The sequence below is a fragment of the Platalea leucorodia genome (genome assembly GCF_965183815.1).
Source record: "Platalea leucorodia genome assembly, chromosome: 5".
Taxonomy (NCBI): domain Eukaryota; kingdom Metazoa; phylum Chordata; class Aves; order Pelecaniformes; family Threskiornithidae; genus Platalea; species Platalea leucorodia.
In genome coordinates this window covers 58506429-58525492 of record NC_138827.1, presented here as the reverse complement: position 1 = coordinate 58525492, position 19064 = coordinate 58506429, and the positions used below count along the sequence as shown (strand labels likewise).

Genomic DNA, 19064 nt, shown 5'->3' with positions numbered 1-19064 from the left:
TGACATATGGCAAGGCAACAGTCACGTTTCTCAGTAAATCCATCTATTTTTGCTCATAGCCACTCTGCTCTGCATGTGACTGTCAGTAGTTTGGAGCATTCACATACGCTGTGTATACAACACTTCATAAAGGGGTGTGAAAAAACATGCGCTTTTGTATGTTCTTCAGTATTTCAGCCTCCCCAGGCTTGAGGAGCACTACTGCTGTGCATATTTCAGAAAACTCAAATATTTTAGATTCTTCTACTGCTGTTCTGGCACTTTTTTATTCCTTTCTTTCCAGGAGGCAAAGTTGGTCAATTTTCGTTTGAGCCTGTACTCAGTAGCTACCCTTCCAGTGACAATAACAGCCCAGTGACAAATTGGGTCTAACTTGTGCTGTGCTGTCCCGCAGACATGCGAGACAGGGAACATGCTTTTGGAAGGTCCAGCAGCGTCCTTGGGAAGTCATGGATTTGCCTTTGGGTCTCTCATTCAGACAGGCAAAATGGTTTAGGATGTGGTTCAAAGTTCTGACTTCTCTCATGAGACTGTGCTTTAGCAGAAGAAACTGCTTCAATATGGTTATTATTAAAAGTCACAGAATTGGTTTATTCTCTCAAAGTGAAGAGGCTTTTGAGGGAAGTTTTCTAGTATGAAGCCCCTTTCTGGGTCACTTTGTTCAGGCAACTTTTACCCTTCACAAGGAGACTGCAAAAAGGAAACACAAAACTTAGGCACGAAGGAATTATCTGTTGGTGAACACATGCCTTAAATAACTGGGACTAATAAGCTACAATGCTAAACATTAGTGTGTTCACAGCTGTCTGTAAGAAACTCTGTTGTTTTATGCTTTTTCGTGTCAATATTTTTATCCCAAGTCCTTGAGCTGCTACTGTTCCTATATCAACAATACAATGTATTTACTGGTCTTATTTTGCATGACTTGAGCTCCCAGGCTTTAGCAACTTAGTAAAACTGAGCAGAATGCTAGTGCCATTCTGCATCAAACTAGGCCTTGGATCTGACAGCTGTGCACTTGGGCTGACGATTACATGTGGCAGCTGGTCTTGGACTTGAAACTGAATACTTGTATAGCAGACATTTGCTGTGAAAATCCTTATCTGTATAGCGGGAGGCTTCATTTGGTCTCTGACTGTTTTCCTCTGAGGTAGTTGTCCAACCAGTTCTTCTTGCAACAGATTGTAGTCTTGGAAAAACGGATACATCCCAGCCTCACAGGCTTAAGGCTAAGGCATCGCTTCCTAGGCTGGATAGCAAAAGGATGTTTTCTGTCTTCACATCAAAAACTGGACTAAGCCTTTTGGAATCTCCATGACTTTGCGACTGCCTAAGCAATCCAAAGATACAGCTGCTTCCATGTGAAAGACTTTCCAGATGCATAGTTGTGGGAAATACACTTTCTACAAGGTGGACAGTAGATGCACTGAAGCAGAAGTGACAGTGCGTACCAACCACACCTCAGGTTGCCTCTATGACCCTTTAAAAGAATATCTGTACCAAAGACATCAGCAGAGTTCCCTTTGCCCTTTTAAGACTGCTGATTGCAAAAACATCTAGAGGTTTGGCTGTGCATGGTAGGGTAAAGCTGATGCAGTCCTTCACTTGCTGCTAAAACAATTGTGTTACTACTACTAGTGTGTTTTCTCCCTTGGACTGTGAAATTTCAAATATTTGTGAGGTATTCATTTTGTGGTACCAAATACATTTATAAGCTGCTTCGCTGTTTGATGTTCAAAATAATATGTATAAAGTTCTCTAGCATTCTAAAAGTTCATGGTACCAGCAGCATGGTTTCCGAAACACCAAGACAGAGTCTTTAAAAGTGTTTGCTGTATCATTAAAATGATAATGAAATATTGCATCGGCAGCATGTACTTTGTTCAGTTTTAAACTGTTCTCCATAAAGTTTTCTGATGTTGCTTCTGTTTTGTGCAGGGCGCTGTAGCTAGCACTGCATCGTGCATACAGTTGCACAAGAGAGCAGAGAGAGTGGCAGTCGCACTGATGGAGAAAGGACGACTGAATGTTGGTGACCACGTGGCCCTGGTTTATCCTCCAGGTAAGGCAGTACAGACAGCAAAAATAAAAGTCAGACATCACAAGAAAAGAAACTACTGTCGCAAAGATAGAGCATTCAAACATCCATTTCATATAGTGGTATATGGCAGTGACTTAGTATTTCAAGGAAGAGACTTCCTTTTTGTCGTTTTATTATTATGTCGCTCCTCCAAGTGGCAAACTACATTTACCAAACATTTCATCTAACTGCTCCAGATGGCTGGGCAGTTATGCGAGAGTAGTTTGATTTAAACCACATGAAAGATTCTCAGTTTTCAGCCTCAGAGAATGGAATAAAACTCCATATGTATCCGTTGGAAACTAGATTAGGGATGTCAATGTATGAACACCCTTTCTTTCCTGAATGGCTGTCTCTAGAAGTGAAATCTGGAGCCCAGACTTGTAAATATACACTAGTAATGCACGTGTACCGCAGCAAAAAAGTATTACGTCATAAAAGTAGGATGACTACATATTTCAGAGTGATAATTGTGAAAAACAAATGTATGCTTTTTAAAAGAATCTGAGTTGTCATCTTCAAAACCTACAGTATCTTGTTTTGTTATTTTTGTTATTTTGTACTACCTGTCCATGAAAATATATCCCTACAAATTTAAAGTTTGTAGGATTTGAATAACATTTGCTAACTCTCAAATGCAAAATATTTTAGCCTTATAGAATTGGGCATGGCCAAGAACAGCCTGTTGATTTGAAGAGACCTTTGTGACAAATCCTTACATCTTGATAAAATAAATCAGTGTGTATTTTGATTTTGGTGAAGGAGTTTGGCCTTTTGTTCTGATAAAAATGGCTTTAATTTCACAAATATCCTTTACAGGAGTAGACTTGATAGCAACTTTCTATGGCTGCTTATATGCTGGCTGTATACCTATCACCGTTCGCCCACCTCATCCACAGAATCTTGCTACCACTCTGCCCACTGTCAAAATGATTGTAGAGGTATGTATAAGACATTCCTTTCCTAATGCTTTTGGTGGGTGTAGGATGGTTGATGCAGCCTGATAAATTGCTTTGCCACAGTCAATGTAAAATAAACTAAGAAAAACAATAATCAGTATGCTGTGTCTGAGTCAATAAATACTTTTTCAGAAACTCATTTAAAATGTTCTTCCTATTGTTGTAATTTATTTTGCTTTGTTTCCAATGTTTTCTTCATCTATTCAGCTTACGGATTATCTCATCTGGATGGATATGAAATCACTTGAGCATTCATTCACTATTTTTATAAATGTTTTTAATGCTGTGTCTTTTACAGGTCAGTAAGTCTGCCTGTATACTGACCACACAAGCGATAATGAAACTGCTGAAGTCCAAGGAAGCTGCAACAGCTGTGGATATTAAAACATGGCCCACTATTTTGGATACAGGTACAGAATGTTTGCCCACTAGCCCAAATGTAAATAGTTTGAATATTGTTTAGAAACTAAACTATAGAAAGCATCTGGTGTTAATGCTGTAAAGATACATTTTTGTCCTGTGCTCTTTTTTCCAAAATAATAATATGGTACTCTTCTCTTTTTATATATTTTAAATAGATGATATGCCTAAAAAGAAGCTGGCTAGTATTTTCAGACCTGCATCTCCAGATACGTTGGCATATTTGGACTTCAGTGTGTCTACTACTGGTATATTAGCAGGAGTAAAGGTAGAGTAACAAGAGGGAGATGATTATACTTTGTTTCCTTGTATATAGGCATATACCACATTCATTCCTCCTGCCAGAGAAGAAATACAAAAATGTAAGTGGACCATGTTAGTGTTCAGAAAGCTTATTTTTAAATTTGCAAGACATCAAAATTTCTTGATGCACTCTTTGGAACATTCAGTCTTACTGGCTCTATGTGAGGAATCACTGAGGGGACTAAATGGAGAGTGTTTATCATAAAGTTCATTAATGTTTTCTTTTGAGATCTATCATAGAGACGTCAGATGTCATTTGGCATCGTTGGATGTCATGACAGATGTCATTTGCCACTAGCATGAAAATACCTATGAAATTTTGGGCTCTTATCCTTTTCTTGTTTTAGAGGTGCTTAAAAAAACCCAAACCACTACGTATTGCCACGTCTTCTACAATAAACATTTCTATCGGTTATTACGTGTGATACCCACTTTTTTAAAAAGTCCCTGAGAGCGCCTGTTTTCCTCTTACAGATGTCACATGCAGCTACAAGTGCCTTATGTCGCTCTATAAAGCTACAGTGTGAACTGTACCCTTCACGTCAGATTGCCATCTGCCTTGACCCTTATTGTGGCTTGGGATTTGCACTATGGTGCTTGTGCAGGTATGTTGTTTGAGTTGTAGGCTTTCTCATGTGTTCCCAGCCTTCTCTAGAATCCAAGGAAACAGTCATGGATGAAACTGTCAGAGAAACCCATGTTAACCTTTTTATAGGAATTTCATAAAATAAATTTTGTGGTAACAAAATTCATTTAAATAAGTTAGTTACTTGAGTTACTTGGGTTTTTCAAGTGGAATTAATTAGATACCAGAAAAAAAAAGGACTTCACTGTCTATTTCACATTGATTAAATAAATCCTTTTAAAGTCTTTTGAGATTAAACCATATCTTTTTACAAGACCCTTAAGGTGTTGACTGCAAGATTAGTATGCACTAAGAAATACTGCTAAAGGAAGCAATTAAATGTTTCTTAAAATGAATGAGACCTGAATTGATTCAGTCAGATAACTACTATAATGCAGCACATCTTGCAAAGCTGCAAAATTTTCCTCTTTTTTGCCTTTTAAAATATTCTACATATTTAACTAATCCAAAGATTTTATAGTGTTTTAGATATTTCATTAAAAAAATGCAGAAACTGAATATGAAAGGTTATTTTATAAACAGATAAAGTTAAATTTACTGTAGTTAACCTGTTCCTTCCCTCTCTAATTTCCCCAACTGGAAAGGAAATGTACTGAAGGAAAGCAAAAATTTAACTTTGATAACATCTGATGATTTATGTCATCAGTAAAGTGAGGCAGGGTGGAGGGAGAAGAAGCCTCAGTGGTGGAAGAATTAAAATCTAAATTGATTTTTAAAAATATTTTTAGGGAAGGGAGCTACGTACGTCATGCTTCCTATACAAGAGTTACTATAAGGTCTGCTGTGTTTCATCTGAGTTATAGCTTTGTTTTAGTGTGAAAGACTGTTTTATTACAGAATGATTTTTTTTTTCTATTTTAGAATGTTTAAAAAGAAAACAAAAAAAACCTCCTCATCGCATTGCCCACTACAAAAACACGTCAGCTCTAGTCAGGAGAAATGGCAAGCATGTCAAGCTACCTGTTGAAAGCAATTAGAGATGCTGTTATTTTTTTTCAAGATGCATTGGTTTATCTAAGCCTGGTTTTACAGAGGGGCGTGTCATTGATTTTGTTGATAATAACTGATCTAAAAAACATTTGGTAATTTAAGACTGTATGGTCATGGCGTTTACTGTCTTGAAATGAGTATGTAGTATTTTTTAAAAAGTAATTAAAAGGTGGTGTGATTCTGATTTTGACTTTCTGTCCACTTATGTTAACTGGTATCCAGGTTAAATATTGCACATAAACACTGTTTAAAAACTGAGACGCCTACAGCAAAGGCTAGAAAATTGCACTAAAAACTTGAGTGGTGCAATATAGGTGTTAAAGACTCATTTCACTCAAAGCAAAAGGTGCATTTTCCCTAGAATGACTCAGAAAAATAAGCTCAATTGCCAGTTGTAATCTGTAACTGGAATGATGTTGCAATTGTTAACATTTTAGTGTCAGAAGTTCTGACTATTCAAGGCATGGAGTATTTGCCTATAGTTCAACACAATTTACTGCAGAACAAATATACTCACCTTAAAGTTTGTGACTTAACTGAAACGCATAGTTCTTAGCTAACTAAGAGATACTTGCTCTCTGTGGAGAAGATAAGCTGAAGTTCAAATAGATACCAAGCTCTCAGTTTTCCTGTGTGTGCTTCATTTTGACTTATGTAACTTTTGGCTTTTTTTATGCTGGCTTGAAGTTTTCATGTTTCTTTTTCTTCCTCTCTCTAGTGTATATTCAGGTCATCAGTCTATTCTAGTCCCTCCTCTGGAACTGGAGAGCAATGTGTCTCTGTGGTTGTCTGCTGTAAGTCAGTATAAAGTGCGCGTCACGTTCTGCTCCTACTCTGTGATGGAGATATGCACCAAAGGGCTTGGAACACAGACTGATATACTCCGTGTGAGTGGACTTAATTTTTCAACATACTGACATACAAATACATGTATCTTTCTAAAAATATTTCATTTCGGCTTGCAGAAGATGGGCCATAAATTTTTCTTTGAAAGCCTTTCATTATGACTTGCTTTTTGGGAAATGTTGAGATTGCTGGAAGTTTCAGCTCTCATGTTTCTGATGGGGGCGGGGGGAGGAAGAAGTCTTATGTTTCAACTTTACGTATTTGTGCCACCTCTGTGCTGCTGGGTATTTCTGAGATTCTGGGCAAGATACTTAGCAAGCCTATCAACTTTTTCTTGTCTGAGATGAAACAAACAAACAAACAAACAAAAACCCACGTCAAAAAAAACCCCAAAGCCCCCACCAAACCCCAAAACCAAAAAACCCCTCTCCCCAAAAAAATCAAAACAAAAAGCCCCCCAAAACCTGGCAAGTCTCACTTGCTTTCAGATCTCTTGACACCAAAAGTATTGAGTACTAAAATGGATGTAATCTTCCTAACAGCAGCAATTACACACTAATACATCCATTTATTTTTCAGGGAAATCTCTTTAACTGAAACTTAATGTCCCTGAAGAGGCGCCTCTGTCTCAATGGTAGGAGACTTCCCACGGTTGTAGTAACTAAGCTGCTCAGGACTTCCACTGGGAATGTCTGGCAGCTTGTTGTGCACAAGAAAGTGTCTACATTGTGCTTATTCTCAGTATAGACAAAAAACTGTGTCCCTCTGTTCTCCTGGACCTCACTGAAGGGAATCCTGGCCCGCAGCCAGCTGCTACAGGTTCTCATTGACGCTGATGAGAGCTAATAATGTCTCGAACACTCTGCCTGCATCTGAACTGTGCAGCACTGGGAGCAAGTGGGTCTCTTGTGAGCCCAAACCTGTGACACAATGACATTTTGTGTTTTTTCAGCTCAAAACAATGAGTGGCTATGTTGCAGCTACCTGATGCAAGGAGTTTGCATCAAACCCTACCGCAGATCTTCTTGGCACAATTTTAGAGGGTTGTGCTGGGTGGATGGAGCCAAACTGAGTGCAGTCCGTGTCTATATTGTTTAACTAGTCCACGTCAGTTATTCTAGCATTTTTAAAGTCCATCTGTTCCACAAATTAAAGTGGCTTATTTCTAGAATTGTTGACTTCAAACTTAAAATGTTGTTGTTTTCTTCACCCAACCTCTCAGGTGAAAGGAGTTAACTTGTCCTGTGTGCGAACATGCATGGTGGTTGCAGAGGAGAGACCAAGGATTACATTAACACAGTCTTTCTCTAAGTTATTCAAAGACCTGGGCCTCTCTGCTCGTGCAGTGAGCACTACATTTGGGTGCAGGGTCAACGTAGCAATTTGCTTACAGGTGGGATTAAACTGCTTATTCCTTATGCTTATGGACAGAATCTCTGGCAACTTTATAGGAAATCATGTTCAGCTGTATGTAATTTTTTTCTAATGAACTAGAGCTCCATTGCTTGCTTGCTTCATCACCAAGTTAAATAAGCCTTCAAGATGTGGATTATGATCATTTCACTTTTGTGTACCAATTGATTTGCCTTTCTAATACAGAGGATCTGTATTAAGAAATTTGTTTCCTTCCTACTATGCAGGAGCAGTATTAAATTAAATACACAGCTTCGTGGTCATAAACATATTAAGTATTTCAAGCAGTGCTATTTCAGCTTTTGTGTGATTCATATTTTGCCTGTTTGAAAAGTAGCTTATGTATATGTGGAATTAAATGGAAGACAGAGTTCTTCAAATAAGACCCAGGAAAAATGACAAGGTTGGCAGGTTTTTTTAGTTTTAAAGATCTCAAATGAGTATTATCAACATGCAAATACATTTGTCTCACCTCATGTGAGAGCTGGAATTTTTCTTCAATTAAAGTTGTAAAATTGGAAGCTTTGAAGGGGAGAATATGCCCATAAAGTACACAGCCCTGCTTCAGGTTGGAGATAATGACATGCTGTGGTCCAGACCCACCTTTGACAGTTTAGTATTCAGTTGACAAAAATCTTGTATGTGTAATTTAACCAGATTAAATCCTACTTTTCCTAATGAGATGTTTCTTCTTTAGTTAGGAGAGAAAAAAAAAATATATTCCACAACTTACCTGAAAATCAGGTACTAAGTATGGTCTAGAAATTGGCAAAGCATCCTGGGTTTTGGATAATACTTGAGTTAATAGATAAACTGCTGAAGTTTCAGATGTGGCAGTATGTAGTTTTGTATGTGAGGAATTTCATAGTCGGCACATGCGTTAAGTATGTGTGTAATTGTAAATTTTATTTCCAATTTTATTGGTATGAATTACACTTAATAAAAAATATGATTGTATAAAGATTGCTACTGTGCTTTTGCAAAACTTTTTTTTTTTTTTTTTTTTCTTCTTTCTGGTGCCCCCTAGGTGAAGTAAAGCCTTTTTTCCTCTCAGAATATATTTTAATGTTCTAGATTTCCTACAAGAGAGATGTTTTGGGCCATGAGCTTCTTAAATATGTTGCCATTCATAATTGTTTCTTTAGTTACTATAGTTTCTTTCACACATATTAAACGATAACAATAAAAGGTTTTTAACAACCCCTAGATAAATGGTTATAAAGAAATGTGGCCAGAGCAATTTTATGAATCAGTAGATTGAAAAATAGGAAGGATATAGATGAAATTAAGATGACTGTGCAGAAAGATTTTAAATTCATTGAATAAAATATTTCAGATACCAAGTGTGAAAGAACAGCTTTCTGAATTGCCTGTCTAAATAAGAATTTTAAAAGCCAGCTTTGGATATTTGCTGTTCAGAGTGTACAAAGGGGAAAAAAACAGTTTTTCTACAGAATGTTAAATGGCAGTGTGAAAAGTACTCCAAGAAAACGGTGAAAAGTGTAGGGCTGCTGGGCAGTTAAGCTTCCCCTTCATTTTATACCTTTTTCGTCTCTGTTGTCTGTTCTTGAGCCCTTTTTTAGTGTTTTTTCAAACCCCTTTCCCTCATTCTTCCAAAGTGATATCTGTATTTGACTACTTTAAATCATTGAATTTAAATGAGTGTAGATTAATAACCAATCTGAATGCATATTTGATACAAGTTAGCATGCAAATAAATATGTAACATCTTCCAACCTTACTGGACTGGTTTAGTGAGGTGGTGTTTCTGAAGCTGCAAGCAGCCTTTAGATACTTACAGATGGAGGAGGGATTTATGATAAGGCAACAGGCATTACGTATGATCTGCCTTAAACCTCGTCTTATTAACTGGGACTTGCATGTTTCCCAATGAACCACTTAAAAGTGCCAAGCTCTTGAATAAACTGAAATGGAAATTTTCTTTTCACTCTAAAACAGTATAAGTTTTGTTTTCTGTCTTACTGTGTGTATCTTATGTTTCCAGTGCCTCTGTTTGTATTTTCTTTTTTCCCCTTTCTCTCTGTTTCACACACTTTGATGGCCTCTGTTACTTCTGTTTGTGGTCCCGCTGTCAGCCAAACAGGCTGGGCAAGCTGGCTGAACAGGTATAGTGATGCATGTGTGCTTGTAATGTCCTAAAGTCAGTCTGGTTCAGCAGTATTACTCTATAACAAATGTATGCCACTTGAGAGAGTTTTCATTTGAAACAGATCAAGAGAGAGTTTTTTTTTTTCCTCTAAAGAAGTTTGGTTTTACTCACAAAGAACACTTGTAGCTGAAGTACAATATCTGTTTCTCAAAAAAGCCAGAAAGGGAATTATAGCAATGATTAAAATTACTGAACGGTATGTTCCTACAGGTAACGATCACACCATTAATCTGGTGTGACCGTCAGTGTCACTGAGCCTCAGTGGTGCTGCAAAAGTACAAGGGAATGTCATTATAAAGACATTATAACTGTTCTCCAGCACTGCAATCTTAGCTGATGCCCAAGTGGCCTCATTTTAAGTATTTCTAAAATGAGAAACTGTTCTATGGGGAGGAAACTTTGCCTATTTTTTCAGCTTAAATATGCATTTCACAGTAGTTTCTAGTTGTTTTGAGATTAAATTCTGCTGGGGGAAAAAAAGGTCCCCTGTTCACATGCTGGGAAATGGAGACCTTTCACCAGAGTCGGTTAGAAGGTTTTCCTCTGACTGCGACAGAGCTCTGCCTAGGCTGTTACTGGCAGGAGCCTTGAAAAGATACAGGTTGGTTAGAGTTATATTTTAATTAAATGTTGTTGGTTTTTCTTTTTCTTCAAAGTTGACAAGACTGTTATAAAGTAGAACAGCTGAGCTTTGGGAAAGGGATTAGACCCGCATAGGTTTATGCTTACATGCTTTGCACTTGCTATGTAGTTTTTAGAGGAGGTGCTTACTAAAATGAAATTTTAAAAACTTAAGTTTTGAATTTAAAAATTTTAAAAACTTAAAGACTTACCTGCATAAATACATACTTCACTTGTGCATTCATTTACTGATTACATAAAACATCAAAGCTTTATGGCAGTCACTCTAGAAAGGGGGGCTATTTTACTATATTTCTCATAGATTAGGGCAGTACTTTATAAGTGTCAGTAAAAAAGGGAGAGGAATTTGTAAATTTATGTGGTTGTGAGAATGAAAGCAGGATTCTCTGGCTCTGTTGAATTTGTTTCTTCTGTCTTATTCTTAGGGAACAGCAGGACCAGATCCAACAACAGTCTACGTAGATATGAGAGCACTTCGACATGACAGGTACAGATGATGTTAAAGCATTAACTATTTAATGACTGTAGAGGAGTGTCGTGGTTTAACCCCAGCCAGCAACTAAGCACCACACAGCCGCTCGCTCACTCCCCCCCGGTGGGATGGGGGAGAGAATCGGAAGAGTAAAAGTGAGAAAACTCATGGGTTGAGATAAGGACAGTTTACTAGGTAAAGCAAAAGCTGCGCGCACAAGCAAAGCAAAGCAAGGAATTCATTCACTACTTCCCAGTGGCAGGCAGGTGTTCAGCCATCCCCAGGAAAGCAGGGCTCCATCACGTGTAACGGTTACTTGGGAAGACAAATGCCATCACTCCGAACGTCCCCCCCTTCCTTCTTCTTCCCCCAGCTTCTATACTGAGCATGATGTCATACGGTATGGAATAGCCCTTTGGCCAGTCTGGGTCAGCTGTCCTAGCTATGCTCCCTCCCAGCTTCTTATGCACCTGGCAGAGCATGAGAAGCTGGAAAGTCCTTAACTAGTGTAAACTCTACTCAGCAAGAACCAAAACATCAGTATCTTATCAACATTATTCTCATCCTAAATCCAAAACACAGCACTCTACCAGCTACTAAGAAGAAAATTAACTCCATCCCAGCTGAAACCAGGACAAGGAGAAAGTTCAGCCTTGTTGCATTGCAGCGGTATGTTGAAATATTCTTGGCAGCAGCTAATCCGTCATCACCGTATACAAGGAACCCCACCCTAGAGAATCCTTTAATGATGTGCTGGAAGTGGTCCAACATCTCCTCCTCCATCACTTGTTCTGCTGTTCCTTTTTAGACCCTTACCTAACTTGCTGTCTGTTCATCAGTCTTGTATAATCTAGACTCATTAGCTGTTTCTTACCTAACCAGGCCGTTGGCAAATGGTGACTTTGCTAACTGGCTGGTTAGTCACAGAATCACAGAAACAGTTAGGGTGGGCAGGATCTCTGGATGTCCTTCATGCAACCTCCTGCTCAAAGCAGAACCAGCTTCAAGGCTTCACCAGGTTACTGAGGGCCAGGACCAGTTCAGTACAGAAAATCTCAAAGAATGGAGATCCTCCTCCTCTCTGGGGGTGTGCGCCAAGACTGACACCCCGCTCTGGGGAAGTTTTCCTTACTGGCATTTCCCATCTTGAATGTTACATCCCTGTCCTCTTCTCCTTCTGGTGTGCAACTCCAAGAAATCTGGCTCCATCTTCTCTCTACCAATCCTTTAGGTAGTGGAAAAAGTGCAGTTAGAGTCCCCCTAAGTCTTTTTAATTTTTTTTTTTATTTTTTTCCTTCAGACCAAACCGACTCAATTCCCTCAGCCTTCCCAGATCAAATAAACTGATGTCAGGCCTGTATTACAGCGTATCAAAACACACACACGCATATATGTACACACATGTCATCTGAAAACTTGCCAAGGATACTTCATTCTATCAGACTTAATTCTATAGTCATAATTTTCATATTAACTTGTCTCTTGGTTAACTTAGTTAATATAAGTGCTGGCAGCATCAAGTTCAGACTGTAAGTTTAGTAGGGTACATGTATGTATTTGTTTCCAGACTTAATTTAAGAAACATAATATCAAGACTTGGTGCATTTGCTTCAGGTTTTTTTAATTGATAATGTTAAATTAGGGACATAGGTTAACTGGCAGCTTTTGTGACTACTCACCTCTAATTTTTGCAAGTTTAAATCTTAGCTGTTAGAAGACAAGCTATTCACCATCATTTCATAGAATCACAGAATCATTTAGGTTGGAAAAGACCCTTAAGATCGTCAGGTCCAACCGTTAACGTAGCACTGCCGAGTCCACCACTAAACCATGTCCTCAAGCACCACGTCTACCCGTCTTTTAAATACCTCCAGGGATGGAGATTCAACCACTTCCCTGGGCAGCCTGTTCCAATGCCTGACTACCCTTTCAGTGAAGAAGTTTTTCCTAATATCCAACCTAAACTTCCCCTGGCGCAGTTTGAGGCCGTTTCCTCTCATCCTATCACTTGTTACTAGGGAGAAGAGACCAACCCCAACCTCGCTACAACCTCCTTTCAGGTAGTTGTAGAGAGCAATAAGGTCTCCCCTCAGCCTCCTCTTCTCCAGACTAAACAACCCCAGCTCCCTCAGCCGCTCCTCATAAGACTTGTGCTCTAGACCCTTCACCAGCTTTGTTGCCCTTCTTTGGATGTGCTCTAGTACCTTGATTCCCTTCTTGTAGTGAGGGGCCCAAAACTGAACACAGTACTCGAGGTGCGGCCTCACCAGTGCCGAATACAGGGGCACTATCACCTCCCTGGTCCTGCTGGCCACACTATTCCTGATACAAGCCAGGATGCCATTGGCCCTCTTGGCCACCTGAGCACACTGCTGGCTCATGTTCAGGTGGCTGTCAACCAACACCCCCAGGTCCTTTTCCACCAGGCAGCTCTCCAGCTGCTCCTCCCCCAGCCTGTAGCGTTGCATGGGGTTGTTGTGACCCAAGTGCAGGACCCAGCACTTAGCCTTGTTGAACCTCATACACTTGGCCCTGGCCCATCAATCCAGCCTGTCCAGGTCCCTCTGCAGGGCCTTCCTACCCTCCAGCAGATCGACACTTCCACCCAACTTGGTGCCATCTGCAAACTTACTGAGGGTGCACTCCATCCCCTCATCCAGATCATCATTGAAGATATTGAACAGGACCGGCCCCAACACTGAGCCCTGGGGAACACCACTTGTGACTGGCTGCCAACTGGATTTGACTCCATTCACCACCACTCTCTGGGCTTGGCCATCCAGCCAGTTTTTAACCCAGCAGAGAGTGCACTTATCCAAGCCGTGAGCAGCCAGCTTCTCCAGGAGAATGCTGTGGGAGACAATGTCAAAGGCCTTACTAAAGTCCAAGTAGACCATAGCCTTCTCCTCATCCACTAAGTGGGTCACCTTGTCATAGAAGGAGATTGGGTTGGTGAAGCAGGACCTCCCTTTCATAAACCCATGCTGGCTGAGCCTGATCACCCGATTGTCCTGCATGTGCCGTGTAATGGCACTCAAGCTGATCTGCTCCATGACCTTTCCTGGCACCGAGGTCAGGCTGACAGGCCTGTAGTTCCCAGGATCCTCCTTCTGACCCTTCTTGCAGAGGGGCGTCCCATTCGCTAACTTCCAGTCATCTGGGACCTCCCCGGTTGACCAGGACTGCTAGTAAATGATCCTGATTTGGCATCTAAACAGATCAATGTAAACTACAGTCATTTTCTCCTCATTTAATTTATTACTGTGATTTGCATGATATATATTCCTGTTAAAAACAAGTTCAGCCATAGCCTAAAAGCTGCATTAGTTCTAGCCTATGGGTGTAGGGATAGTGTAATATAATATAAAGTATAGGAGCCTCTTCTCTTGTACGCCTCTCCTATTACACCCAATTTTTGTTCCTTCTGCAAATGTGCTGCCTTTATAAGTTATGCTACTAATGGCCTGCATAGTGTCACTTAATTCTGTTTAGGCTGCTTGCTCTTTGCTTTTTGTAATTCCTACTGACGCTCTGCCATGGTTCAGTGTGGCAAGCAGAGGTCCAGGAGAGTCCAACAAAGAAGGTAAATTTAAAATGCTGGTGGAACTGCAACCTTAGAGCTCTGTTGGAAAAAGTTATTCATCTCTCCAGAGAGCTGAGTTTCTGATTCTTAAAAGAAGCATGGTCTATGGGAATGCTAATATCAAAGTCTTGAAGACAGCTAGAAACTCTTAACTGTCTTATTGCATTGTGAATAACTGAGCATAATTGGCTGGCATCATAACGGTTTGGTCAGTGCAGCTAAGAATGGGGTAACACTGGATATACTGGAACACATCTATTTAACTTCTGTTTAAGTTCATAAATCCGTGTACAAATGCATTGTCTTATTTTCTCAGGGTGCGTTTGGTAGAGAGAGGTTCTCCACACAGTCTGCCGCTTATGGAGTCTGGGAAGGTGAGAGACTGAGAGCAATCCTTCCTCCTCATGACCTTTACCTGGGTGGTGAGCTGCATCAGCTGGATCGTAGTACAGAATCTGTGCAACGAGCTTCACTAATCACAGTATATCTAGGAGAGGCACTAGAGAGAGCATAAAATGAACAGCTAGTTAAAATGAAGCCAGGTGCATGAAGTGAAGCAATAGGATATGTTGCTACAGCTGAAAAAATCAGAGGCCTTCATGTGGAAGGCTTTTTCAGGTGTGAAACAAACTTCAACTCTGAAGTGGCAAAATACCTGCTTAGAGTTTAAATGAGGAAACAACTTAGTAGGAAGAGATGGTTGATATCTATGGTGCAGAGGGGAGTAGAATGAGAAGAATTGCACAGACTGTTGACTTCTGTGTCTCTGCATTATTAACGTTTCTTTTGATGAATTCAAGTTCTCTTAACTTCTATTGTAAACATTTGCTTCTTATTCAAGATTCTTCCAGGGGTAAAGGTCATCATAGCACACACAGAAACCAAGGGACCTCTGGGAGACTCGCATTTAGGAGAGGTAAAGCTTTGATGCTGTTGTACTTTGTGTATCAGCAGTGATTTAATATATAGATAAATCATGTTAGATCAACGCCTGTCTCTTAGTGGGATGGCCGCATAATGTGGCAAGTGAATGAACTCTACAGAGAGCTGGAAGACATACTTGTATGTATGTCTGCATGGTTTCCTCCCTCCTCTGCCAAACTACTGCTTGCCAGTACCAGGTGATATCAGTTGACTAGTATGTCTGATTGGCAGCTAGAAGAGACAGTGAATATCTTATGTACTCCCATCAGTGGACAGTAGTAATGAGGTAATTTACTGTTTGGTTTAGTCCTTGCTTTATATACATCTGGATTTGTGTATACCAGGATGCCCAACTAATAGAAGACTGCAGGTTAACAGGTGTTCTTTTCCAGTAAGCCAAATGCCTAGTTCATTTTTCCTCTTTACCATCCCCTATTACATGTATATAAAGCTCCTTTTCTCTCCTTTTTCCTGATCATTTTCTGTGAGGCAGAAGTTAATGAATTATTTTAATAAAACTACTACTGGCATTTTAGGAGGAAAAAAAAAAAAAACAATCAGTGGAACAGATATTTTAAATCAATAAATGATGCTGCCTGGGTCTGGCAAAATAACCTATGTTTATATGGGAATGATTCCCTTTTGTTATTTTTCTTTTTTTTTTTTTTTCAAATCCCCTAGATATGGGTGAGTAGTCCGCACAATTCTACTGGTTACTACACAGTGTATGGAGAAGAAGCACTGCACGCTGATCACTTTACTGCTCGCTTGAGTTTTGGAGACACTCAGACCATATGGGCTCGGACTGGGTACCTTGGCTTTCTGCGCAGAACAGAACTTACTGATGCTAGTGGAGGTGAGAGAAAACAAATGTGCTTACAGAAGCTTGTGTTTGAAACTTGGGGTAGTTGAGCTAGCGAAGAGTAAGCTGTCCTGCAAGTTCATCCTGACTCCCATCAGAGAAAAGTGCTGAATGTAACAGGAATTGTTACTCTGTACATATTCATTGATTATAATGTTACTGGGTAATCGTGCAAAATGAGAAATTCCTAATGCCTTTTTGACAGATTGAGAAATCATGTTCATCTTCCTTTATTTCCACTTACACAAAATAATATAAGCACATTTGTTAGAAGCACTAGGGCCTTTCTACTTACTTTTCCTCTGAACCTCTTTCCTTACAGACATGATGCAGTATTTCAGTGCTGATCTAGAGAATACAAGCAATGTTGTCATTCAGATTTTCCGGTATAGAAAATAAATTGTTAATCTATTTTTTCTGTCTAAGCCAAGATGTCTAAACTTGAGAAATCTAAGCAGATGGAAGAAAAACTGCTCCTTTTTCGGTTAAGACAGAATATGGAGTAGGTATAACTCTTGCTTATCACACGTTTTTAAAAAAAAAAGTAATCTCTAACCATCCTAAGAAAAGGAGTTTGAATGCTTATAACTTATTAGCAAATGTATATTGCTAGTTGTCTGTGATTGGACTTAAATGAATGGTGGTATCTACATGGATAGTGTCAGTGTCCCCTCATTGCTGTCACTGGATAATGAACTGTAGGGGCTTCACAGACACCTTTTACATTTCCTGTAACCACTCATGGTACAAGATAGAAAAGCAGTGTTCCCGCTTCTGGAACATTAGTGTCCGTTTGGGGGACGCCACGCATGTCCATCCTACTTTTAGTCCTCCATTATATGAAGGAAGAAGAGTGAGCAAGGAAGGCAATTTGTTGAGGGTGCAGACTTTTGCTGAGGAGCTACCCCATCTGTTGCAGTGGAAACAGTCTAGGGTTCAGGTCCGTGATGTAACTCAGTTGGATCTAGTCACTAAGAGAGGGTCATCCTCCAGTCTACTGTGCGGGTGTCCTATTCAGTCTCCCTGGGGCTCTTGAAAACAAAAAACGTGGATGCTATTGCTCTGGCTGGAGAAATCCCTGCAGCCCACTCAATTCCATCTCCTCCAGAACAGCGTCATGCAGGCTTACCTCTTCCACAGTCAGAGTGCCATCAGAGAGCAAAAGGTGAATTCTGGTAAAGAAATAGTCTTCATCAGAGATGTGGGATATCCTTAGCCCACAGCTACCACCATTACAGAGAAGGGACCCTTCTTGGCACCAGGCCTCTCCACCCGTTCAGCCTACTTAGTACACTGAGCAGTTCTGTGTTGGCCAGCCCCTCCAGAGTCTCTGTTCCTGAAGGAATGTGGTCTCAGACTGTTGGTGGGAGCTGATGTAATGTAAATCCAGCTCCCTGAAAAAGCTTTTACTGCATGTCACCTTCCACTTCAGAGCTGGTAGAGCATGATAAAAGCACACCCAACCAAAGTGCTCTAGGCTTTCCTTGCTTTCCTCTTCTGTGATTTTCTAGGGTAGTTACCTGACCTCCAGGGCACTTTGTGCTGCTGCTTAGTGCAAGGTTCTGCACTGGATGCTTTGATGGAATTGTCCTCCTATCACTGTTCAAAGTGCAATGGCTCCCTGTACTTGAGAAAGCTGGTAGTTGACAAAAATTGGATGCCTGTGAGGAGGCATTCATGAACAAAGAGAAGTTGCAGGTGGCAAGGCACCAGATTACTGTAGCAAGTTTTTGTGCCTTGTAGCTTTCCGAAAAATCATGTATCTCAGAGATTTTTATCACTGTGGAACAATGTCAGTCGTCCTTTAGTTTGTCAGCATTTGAGAGGCTATGTATGGTGAATTAACGTAGCAAGTATGCATGAAATACAGTGCAGCTTCCCAAGATGCTTTTCGTCTCAAGTTACACAATTGAGCAGAATTACAAAATGGGTGCAAAAAAAAGGCAAAATTACACTGAACAGAATTACAGGATGAACGTAGCAATGTGGAGAGCATGTCCTTCAAGAAGGGTCTAGGAGAGCTTTGCTTATTTAACCTAGTAAAGCTAAGGCTGAGGAGAGGATAGAGTTGTTCTTGCTGCTACTGTGGGGAACTTCAGAAGCTGAGAAGAATACTGCTGGCATAAGGACAAGTGGGTATAAGCTCGTTTCAAAAAGAAAAAATTAAATTTGGAAATTGGAAAAGTGTTCCTATTGATCAGAGGATAGAAGTTCTCTGGTAAGAATAGTGGAACAAAAAGATGCTTTAACAGTGGATTTTGATTGGGTTTATGAACTGAGATTACATTACATGAGAGAAGGGGCAGAACTGAATGACCCAGAAATTCTTTTCCGTGTGGTTTCATTTGCTTGGAGTCAATAGGTGGAAGTGCTAAATGACATCTTAATTCTCTTCTCTCCAAGTGGTAGAGCTTGACGTGTATTATAGACTCCTTCTCCTAGGAAGCACCAGAAACATCTTAGAATGTCAGGAATAAGCACATACAAATGACCATGTTTGTTCTGTAGATCTGATGATGTTTTAAATGTCTGTGCTCTACTGCAGAGAGGCATGATGCCCTATATGTGGTAGGCTCTTTGGATGAAACACTGGAGCTCAGAGGAATGAGGTACCATCCCATTGATATAGAGACCTCTGTAATAAGAGCACATAAGAGCATTGCAGAATGGTAAGAGCCTCAGTATTACTTTTCTGTATCCTTTTATTTCTTCTAAAGCAGCAGAAGTCAAGCTTTGTGGAACAGCACGCTAGAC

General features: G+C 40.1%; 1 protein-coding gene across 2 annotated transcripts in view; it reads left to right on the top strand.

Annotated features, from left to right (window-relative positions):
* DIP2A (disco interacting protein 2 homolog A) overlaps positions 1–19064 on the top strand; it is a 136662-nt gene that overhangs the window by 114833 nt on the left and 2765 nt on the right. For both annotated transcript variants that reach the window (XM_082311659.1, XM_082311658.1), the window contains 12 exons: positions 1939–2062; positions 2900–3021; positions 3338–3449; positions 3618–3727; positions 4237–4367; positions 6117–6285; positions 7467–7637; positions 10895–10956; positions 14841–14898; positions 15366–15440; positions 16130–16304; positions 18856–18979. In XM_082311659.1, the coding sequence (XP_082167785.1) occupies positions 1939–2062; positions 2900–3021; positions 3338–3449; positions 3618–3727; positions 4237–4367; positions 6117–6285; positions 7467–7637; positions 10895–10956; positions 14841–14898; positions 15366–15440; positions 16130–16304; positions 18856–18979 (1433 nt within the window). The remainder of the gene's footprint in view (positions 1–1938; positions 2063–2899; positions 3022–3337; positions 3450–3617; positions 3728–4236; positions 4368–6116; positions 6286–7466; positions 7638–10894; positions 10957–14840; positions 14899–15365; positions 15441–16129; positions 16305–18855; positions 18980–19064) is intronic.